Source organism: Actinia tenebrosa, unplaced genomic scaffold (genome assembly GCF_029948245.1).
Source record: "Actinia tenebrosa isolate PJP-AT-01 unplaced genomic scaffold, QUT_ActTen_1.0 PGA_scaffold10__47_contigs__length_13832649, whole genome shotgun sequence".
Classification (NCBI taxonomy): Eukaryota; Metazoa; Cnidaria; class Anthozoa; order Actiniaria; family Actiniidae; genus Actinia; species Actinia tenebrosa.
Genome location: NW_028292570.1, coordinates 12055443 through 12065261, shown reverse-complemented (window position 1 = coordinate 12065261; position 9819 = coordinate 12055443). Strand labels below are relative to the sequence as shown.

The 9819-nt window shown below is 36.4% G+C and overlaps 2 protein-coding genes across 2 annotated transcripts; one reads left to right on the top strand and one right to left on the bottom strand.

The window, feature by feature from the left end:
* Positions 1 to 3037: 3037 nt before the first annotated feature.
* LOC148913077 (uncharacterized) lies at positions 3038 to 5001 on the top strand. The gene is made up of 3 exons (XM_089026992.1): positions 3038 to 3575; positions 3769 to 4029; positions 4318 to 5001. Exons 1-3 carry the CDS (start codon positions 3115 to 3117, stop codon positions 4490 to 4492), a joined length of 897 nt encoding a protein of 298 aa, XP_088883118.1. The 5' UTR covers positions 3038 to 3114; the 3' UTR covers positions 4493 to 5001.
* LOC148913076 (uncharacterized) lies at positions 4511 to 9378 on the bottom strand. Its single transcript, XM_089026981.1, has 12 exons — positions 8723 to 9378; positions 8437 to 8652; positions 8115 to 8298; positions 7760 to 7973; positions 7267 to 7624; positions 6919 to 7116; positions 6586 to 6772; positions 5795 to 6043; positions 5462 to 5633; positions 5046 to 5191; positions 4780 to 4974; positions 4511 to 4709 (listed from the first exon to the last, which is right to left on the bottom strand). The coding sequence occupies exons 1-12, from the start codon at positions 9083 to 9085 to the stop codon at positions 4582 to 4584; spliced, it is 2610 nt and encodes an 869-aa protein (XP_088883107.1). The 5' UTR covers positions 9086 to 9378; the 3' UTR covers positions 4511 to 4581.
* Between the last annotated feature and the right edge of the window lie 441 nt (positions 9379 to 9819).

Below are 9819 nucleotides of genomic sequence, written 5' to 3'. Positions count from 1 at the left end.
GCTATGTAGATGTAGATATATATCTAACAAATATACTGAAATATTCTATCTATATATATATGTAATCTAATCAGAGTAATTTTCTAAATTCTTTTAAATTTGGGGCATTTCTTACAGAATTATCTAGATTGTTTCATTCCTTCGCCGCATGAAAACTAAAACATTGTTTGCCGCAAATTGTGCGAACAGTAGGCAAGATGTATGTCTGAACGGCGGCGAGTACAATAATTATGTATAGATTTGTTTGTTAAGAAATTGAAATCATAGAGTGACCAAGTAAATCCGTGAAACTTTAGTAATACTAAATAGCACAATTTCATGCAAATTCCATTGTTTTCTATTGTTTAATTAGCACTATTTTGTACTTTTTAGTAATTAGTGTTTTACGGATTAATTGTTTGCACTCTAGTCTATGTAATTATTAATATACTTAAAAACTGCAATGCAGCGATGGGGACGTTAAGGTAATCCATTCAAACGTTCTCGAGCTATAGTAGCTGAGAAATATCTAGAAAGGTCTAATGTACATCTAGCTGCGTCATTTTGAAGAATTTGTAAATGTTGTATAAGAACCTCGTTATTCTTGTCGCCCCAGACTAAATTTGCATATTCAAAAAGAGGTAAAATTAGACTATCATAGGAAGCTAAACGGGCACTTACAAGTAGTAAGTAATAACACAGCAAAATCAAAAGTAGCCCTAACTACGCTTCTGTGAGAGTTTTACTAAGAGTTTGTATAATGCATTTGGATTATTTTTGTTGTACAAATATTTCATTACTTTTCTCTTTAGCACACGCAGGGGTTCCTAGACGGTAACGAAAGTTAAGGTTTCCTGTCGTCTCGGAATGGAGGTTAGATTGAGCATAAAAAACTAGGCTTTCAAATTTATATTGTTCCCAAACTATTTTAATAAAACTCAATCTAAAGAAAGGTGTTTGCCATATTGTATCCTTAAACTCTTACTTTGTGAAAATTTATTAAAAACGTTTCCCCTAAGTATATATATTTGACCAAGTACTTCAAACAAACTTGTCGCACAAAGTGCAAACTTTCAATAATTTACAGAAATAAAACAAAAATATCGTTTATTAACGAAGTAGTAGTCTCCTACACAGCCGCTATTTGCGTGACGACACTAAAAGCGGCTGCGTAGGAGAATAACGAAGTAGCTGTTATGAAATAATTCAAATAATTGAAATACTAACTTCAAAAAACACTTCACTGGACTAAAGGAGCTGTGACGAAATTATCGGCACAGTGCACTAGAACCATGAACACTTCAAGGTTGTTTTGACGTCTTTTCATAACTATCCAATGCAATCACAGCTGCTGTAGAAGAAAAGGAATCAAACATTATATCAAAACAAACTGCGGAAAATCTTTAGATGTTTTATTTTTAGCTCGATCCGTGTGAACTAATGAACTGCTAGATTGTCCCACAAAGTGCAAACTTTCTATAAATTACAGAAATATTGACAAAAATTTCGTTCATTGACGAAGTAGCTGTTATGAAATAATTGATACACTTTTTATTGTAAATTAATATAAATATCATTTTTAACTCGTGGATACGCGAAGCGTAGAAACGAGTTATTGTGAGGTGTCTGAATTCACAAATGTGTCATTCGCTCACTCACTCGCTCACTAAGATGTTAGCAGATCGATAATTAAACGTTTAGCGATCGTCTTACGTCATTTGATTACGAATGTTACACGACACTAGCAAGCACAAAGCTCTTATGGCGTATAGATTACTTTGTTATTTTATATGAGGAAACGAAATGCTAATGTTCCATGTGGGATCAGTTTCTAGCACTTGTAGGGCGCCGTGGGGGCCCACTGTGCATGCGCACACTCGCACATAGTTTTATCTTCGAATTATTCATATTAAAAGAATCAAGGAAAGATGCAAGTTGAAATAAAGTTATACGATTAACACCTGAAAAAAAATTTCAATGACTTAGACCTTTTTTTCTTATGTATTTTAAAAAGTAAACAAACACGCTTATTAGGTACAACGTGATTTTTCAGAAGACTCGTAGATCGAGCCGGTTATCGAAAATAGCTATTTTAATTAGAACTAAAGAAGAGAGTCTGATTTCAAGCTCTGGAGGACTTTATTCTCCATACAGACAGCTCAAAGTCACGGCGGTATTCAGGAATAAAATCTCACAAACTCGATCGAGCGAAGTTTTAATATTACTGATCAACAGTTGTATTTACTAAGTGACTTCTTAAGAAAATAATCAATGTAGATGTACGTAGATAGTAGAAAAATAGTAAAAGACGAAAAAAAGAACAATTCCAATGGAGTTTTGAAGGAAGTTCGGCCAGTTTTGTCATTTAAATAAGCCGTTCTGAATAAAAAGTAGATTGATCGCCACGCATTACAAGATTACAAACAGCCGAAGCAATGCTCAGATTGTATGTTGAAATGTGCGAAGGTCTAACGAGAATTCGCTCCAATAAATAATCATTAATTTACCGACTTGGATGAAGACGAAATAAATATCATTTCTAAATGTATTTCTATAAAATATTTGCTTAGTTCACAGTGTAAATAAATAGTTTCATTTGAAGTAGGAGCGGTGACCCCTGAAGGTCAAGATAAACAGTAATGTAAATCAACACGCATAACGCAACGCTTTATGTTGATCGTCCCGATTGTATCATAAACGGTGGATTATCTTGTATATTCAGTTTTGAGCTCGTAGGTCGAATGATTCCTGGAATAAAACACACAGCCCGCTTTGAAACTGAAAACAGAGAAAGCGTTTTCAAATAGATCTTCTTCCAATTGTACTCTATACTTGACTCAGTTGACTCTATCGCGAAGTCGTAGTCGAAGTCGTCTTTCGTATTAATTGAAGTTCAGACAATTTTCAATTCCAAACTCAACAAACTAGCGAAGAACTAGAAGCTAAAAGGAAAATAATAAGGACGATTACTCATCTTACTAGATAAATTGAGCATTCAAAATATTAAATCGAGCGAAATATTTGGAATCCGTTTAAAGTGCACCTACACCCTATTTTTTTAATATTCTTAACTGTTTGTACGGAACTTTTTAAAATGTTTTGTGGTATTTCGGTCACATTTGAAAAAAAAATTGAATGCGAAAAATTGTTTTAAAAATACGAAATGCGTGGTCCATTACCGCAGAATCAAAGCGGGAGTCTGGGTCCGAGTGTGACGTCACCCCAGGCCATGACTTGTTGCTTGGTGCACGAAAGTTAGTAAACAGATCGAGTACTTTTGAAACACAAGAGATTTTTGAAGACAAATTCGTGAAGATGGACTCTGATAACTCTGATCTAGAGACATCTTTTGACTTACAAGATGAATACGATGTTGAGGACGAATGTTTTGACTGTTCTGAGCAGTCCGATTCAGGAGAATATTTGTCAGTCGAAGGAAATGATGATACCTCTGAGTGGTACGAAGGGCATCATTCAGGAGAACCTCTGGCAGACGAAGAATGGACGAGACAGTATGAAAATACTGAACGAGAAAATGCCAAGATTGAGGAAATGCTTCACAAACGATTGACTGCCGTTAGCGTAGTAAGCGAATGGTGAGTTTTCTGTGCTATTGAAACATAAAAGCGCCCCGTGAATTTATAATGCGAGAGCGGTTTCGCCAAACCGTAAACAATGTTTTTGAATGAGCTCGAGGATGACACTAACCAAGATTGCGACTTTTGTAAGCTTTACAGTTTCTTGTTACGTGTACATTGAACATTCGTGTTTTTACTGTTTGTTTTGAAGGTGCAAGTGTGGCAATTGCTCTACTGAGATGCTAGTAAATATAAGCGAATGCTATTGCTGCAAAGAACTCGACGGATGCGACGAAGCTCTCCATTCTCAAGAAGTCCTTCAAGACCTTGATGAAAATGCCGAGCTGAACTGCATAACCGAACATCCTGGCTTCTCAGCAGTATGTCTCCAAAAATGGAGTCTTAAGCTAGCAGCTGATAAGTACAAAACCAGAGATCGGAAAAGATATCAACAATCAGGATCAGAGGAAAGGTAAGCTGTATTTGTGGCTTCTTTATGTACACATTATACTTTAACCAAAGAAATTATGAAAAAACCTTATCAATAAAAAGTTAAATATGCCAAAAATATTTTTATAAAGCAGTTTGTCCTTCTTGACATTAATTCCAAGGATTGCATGGGATATGATAATTTTTGCAGTGAACCAACCCCCAAACTCATGAAATTACCTTAATAAATCAAACTATTTTATATTCATTAGTTATTGATCATAATTTTGTTGTAATCACACACTAAACTGATTCATTATTGACATTCCAGCTTCCTTCGTAGCATTGCATATAGGGAGTTCACAAGACTAGTGCATGGGTATTTGGGATACAAGAGACGAATTCCACTACCAGCCTGTGCTTACACACGCATCAGAGAATGTTTCAGAATTTCTGAAGATGAACTACACAGTGGGTTTGAAATGGATCTTGAGCCTTTAGTTTGACTGCACAATGACAAGATATAAAAATAAAAAGTATTTAATACAAATTTTGTAGATGAAACAATTTAGTGTTTTAATAGTCGATGTTTTTTTTAATTTCTTTGGTTTTTTGGACAGTCAATGACATTCTTGTGTCCTTTCATAGGATTTTTGCATAGGCTGCAATGTGGGGCTCTCTTGGCATGTTCTCTACTTGTTAGTTGGTTTTGTTCAGGGACATCTAAAGAAAAAATATTAAAAATGTATAAGTAATATAAAATTTATAAATTTAGCTAAGATGTAAAAAGTACCTGCACAAGTAGGAGGAACATCCTCAACCACAATGCTTTTCCTGTGCAAGTGCTTTTGAAGAGCCTCCTCTCTTGGCTGCTTCTCCAGCATTGAATTCATTGGTGCTGGGGTCATCTGTCTTAATTCATCTTGTGCAGCAGTCAAGTCTTCTTTTGATGAATTCATGAACGTCTGGAAAATTTCTTCCACGTAACCTATAATAAAAATTGAGTTTAAAATTATGAGTGACAAAAATGTAACCCTTGAAGCACAACACATAGCCTACCATAGTCTGGTTTTACTCTGACATCCCTTATCGTGGCTTCTCCATTTTTGAACTTGGGATAAACCACCTTTTGTCTGTTGTTGCCTCCCGTTGTTTCTACCTCTCTCCGAAGATTAAGGTTGAAATGCATAGCAGCAAGAATGTGTCTGAAAAGAAAATATCCAAATTTTAAACATATGCAGTTGGATTTGACAGGGTTTTACCTTTGGGGTTCATTGGACTCCCAAGTTATCTAAAATTGAATCCTATGGCATATATGTTTTTCAAACTCTCTTTATTTCAAAGATATTTTCGTGTCTCTAGAAAGCAATCTATTTTTGTTTGGGCGTCCTATTCATATTTTTTTTACATATATAACCCAAATTTGGTGATCTTATTTATCAATCAGGTTTCTCGCTAAAATTCTAAATACAAACCGGCAATACATTCCAACATATGAATATGCAATCATTTTGGGAGCAAACTGATTGATGAGGGAATGGAATCCTTCCAAGCAACTGGTCTGCGCCCAAGGGGAAGCTTGCTGGATACCCTTTTTCAGAGAATCTTTTGTCAAGGCTTTACAAATTTTTTCATACACCTCTGACCCTAAAGAAAAAAAGGTAGCTTAGAAAGTGTTTTAAATTTTGAGATTAATAATCTTACACTCCTGCTTACTTCTTGGGTGAGAACTTTACACAAGATGACAATAGTTTAGTTTGGACTTTATGAAACTTAAAGCCAAATAGAATACATTATGCAAAATGTACCTTTAGATAACCAACGTCTGGGTTGAAGTATCCCATGATTGCACTTGTTAAAAATTGGATCATCTAGGCTATTGTGAACATTCACTATGTGACTGAGAAAAGATTTAAACTTTGCCCAGATCACAGTACCAGAACCATTTGAAGTAGATGTGGCACTCCAGTACAGATGCCTCTCACAGGGCTTTATCCACTCCTTTACTTCTTCATAATGCTTTTCTTTAGAAATTTTTGTGAGGACTTTCCTGATTTCTGAAATGCATAAAATTAATCTACATGTAGTGGTAGTGCACATGTATTCAAATCTAATAAGCCTAAAGCGAGATGATATTTTACCCCCGACTCTATGCCATAATAGTTTTTAAAATTCTTTCACATCAAAACTTTTGATTCCTTAGAGAATACAGGAACAATAGTCATAGTTAGTGAACATAAACAAAGTGAAAAGGACTATAGTCTAGTAACGGGTGGTAAAAAATCATCTTGCTTCAGGATTATATATAAACTTTTCATGCGTCAGGGCAAGTATGCTCTATATCTACTCATTGCAATAACGGTTTCATAATAATAAATCACTGACAGGTTTAATATTACAGTGCGGCTAATGAAACCGTGGCCAATTGTATAAAATTGACCGGTAAGAATTTCGAACTTAATGCTACCATATGATTGGCTAATAATTCTAGTTTATCAAGTTACCCTGGATATAGTAATCACACTAACTATTCTGCATATACTGTATATTGGTCATTTGCATACAAATCAAAGCAATAATGAAGTCACTCATAACTCACTTTTCTTAAGGTGCCATAAATCAAAGTAGTGGACAATGTTTGTCAACACCTTCTTCATGTGACAAGCAATACCAGTGTGTCGGTCAGATATAAATGTTAAGATCACAATCCCATATCCTATTAGGTAATCCATGCATTGTTTGAAGCCTTCAAACTCCATTGCAGGACTATTTCCCACTTGGTTCCTCTGCGGGCAATGAAATAAAAAATATTTGTTTGCTGAAACAAAATTTGTGGTTCATGAAAAATAAAGATGGCAGTAATTGATATTAACTGCTATTTTTATTATAGATGGTTCAAAAGAGAGTCCTACTGATAAAGTTCATGTCTCACCTGAATTAATGCAAAATGTATAATCATGGGGACAGTGCAACAAAACATGGTATATGCACCATATTTTGCACTGTGCCCCATGCTGTCATGCCGTCCATCACCTGCTAGTACAACACCACTGCCCATGGACTTTATGTTGTCAAGCATCTTCTTCTGGTAGCTTTTCCAGTACATATGTATTGCAGGGAACAGCTTGGTCTGCAAATAAAATACAAAATCCATATAATGCTATTTCTTCTCCATCTTCGATCAGAAGATGCATTTGTTTGTTTATCTTAACTGATTGTACCATTATCATTATAAACTACCTATGACAAACATAGTACAATATATAATACCAACACTCACTCTTTGATGTTTAAAGAACGTAGTCATCGACACACAACCAAGACCCATGTGTGCAAAGATTTTTGATATTTTGGAGATTGATCCCCCAGCCAAAAGGATTGCCATGCAAAGGAGAAAGTTCCCTGCTGGTACACCCCAACCTGGTATCACTGGTTGACTGTGCCAGACATTTTCCCTCTTTAGACACTTTGGGTTGCTGCAGGCAGTTTTTATTACAACTTCTGTCCCAACTTGGCTCACTTCTACCAGGGGGTTATCACTTTTGCAACAGTGACAAAACTTGAACAGCAATAACAGCTGGGACAGAAAAACAATGAACTTTGGCTCTGATCGCAGATTGGTGTCATTCAATTGAACCCTGAAATAAGTATATGTGATATGTGTTAAAAATATTAAATGGGTATATTAGCAGTATCATGAAGTGCAGCTACATTATGTTGTACATGGCATTAGTAAACATGAACATTATAAAGTAGAGAGGGGAAAAACACACCTGTGAGCTGAATTTTCTATATCATCCTCAGATTCATTTGCTGACTCCTCTGACTGTGTTTCATAGCTGTCATCTGGTTCTTCTTCTGTTACTTCCTCCTCGCTTTGGTCATCACTGTCGTAATCCCACTCTGAATCAGTTACACTTTCTTCTTGAGGAACTGAGTCACCCACTGTCTGAGTTGCCTTGTTTTTCGTTTTGTTATTCTTAAGGCCTGATAATAATAATATTTATAAAGATTTCAAGTATTAGGTTCACAAATACATATTAGTATAATATATCCTTCTAGGAACCCTAAGAATGTTTGTCACTTATAAAATCACACATACTTATAAGGACTAGCTACATTACTTACGTCTTGTAAGCCTTCTGCATTCAAGCTTCCTTTTCCTCAGGTGTGATCTCAGGGATATTACTTGGTTTCTCAGCAGTCTCCTTTCTTTTTGCCATTTGGCTTCACCAGTCGTAGGGTCTCTAGTACTCGATGTCTCCTCCGTTTCCATGAAATCGACATTTTCGTCCTCCCTGTTCTCGGCACTCTGGTGAAAGAAAATCGATAGTCGATTGAGCTACACTGTATTATGTAAACAATCATCCTTACTCTACCATAAACAATGACTCGTGTTCAAAACATATGAGTAATAAAGCCCATAAGACTAAGTTGTAATAATAATCACCGTAATATCTTCAGTATTAGAGACAGGAGCAACTTCTAAAACCTCTTCTCTTTGTGCCACAGGCAAGAGCATAGGCTCAGGCTCGCTGACTGGTTCAGTTGTACCAGGGTCTTCGACAGTGGCGTCATCATGATGATCTTGATGTGCAGTACTACTGGGGACGCTTTTAGAAGCAGCAGTCGACACGGTGGCATTTTTTAATGATTCTCTTAAAGTCTATCACGAAAAATACACTTTATTAGTTTCATAAGAAGGTTGCAGTAAATGTTTTAGCTGAGTTTTTTACCTTTCTTCGATTGCGATATGTTTGCTGTTTCTTTGGCGAGTCTAGTTGACCAGCATGTAGCGTGGGGTAAACATTCACTCCAAAACTGTCTCGTTTCAGTCGAGGGATGGCCGGTTTTCCCAAGGTAGCAAGAGTTGTAAATCTTCGCTCAAATGATTCTACTCTAAAATGCACAGAACATATGCACGAGTTCCTTGTAGGCTCCCACTTTGCACGCTTCACCTTTACAAACTTTATCCATCTAGTCCTTCGCTTCTTGGCCTCGGGTCTTTCATCATTAAAATACGGAATACTATGAAGGGCAATCCCTTCAGGAATATTTGGAACGTTGCTACATCCCCAAACTACACATTTGTTGGGCATTTTAGCGTTTGGAAATAAAACGTATTTAAGAAATTTGATAAAAGCAAGCGAATAGTCTAGAAAAATCTGTATAGAATCTGTGGTAATCTTTGGTTGTGTTGGCCTGTGGTGACGTCACACACCGCTCGCCCCAATCTCCTCTGTAATTACGGCCATGGTTCACTTACTTCGGCTAAAATGGTCAATTTTTCAATCTTTGACAGAGCACCAAAAATTCCCGTTTTGATGGATCTAAAAAATTTTTCCACAAATCTGCTTTTTGTGCCTTAAAGTTTTACTCCAGATCAGAAAAAAATAGGGTGTAGGTGCACTTAAGAGGGCACAGGAAGACCAATCTTCGAAAAGTGCAACAAGTATCCACGAGTTCGCCTAAGAGCCTTTGATTATTGTAAAGTTGAACCTCTGTAAGAATCTGGCTTCTGATTAGATTATTCGAGAAATGTTAGAACGACCTTGAAGTGTTCATGGTTCGAGTATCCGCACAGTAAATGGGCTAGTTTCGAAATTAGAATATTAGCATAGCAGAACCAGAAGACAAACAAGCGTGGTTGACCTAGCTATACAAGGGACGAGGAAGCCGTAAACCATGCGAGAACTAGCTAGCCAGGGCAATATTGAGATAAATTTTAATACAGCTAGTACTGATCATGTCTGTTCTGCAGGCCACGAAATAACTCAAATGTACAGAACTATTTCGCCACTCAGATCGACATTGAACTGCTGGAATGTCATAG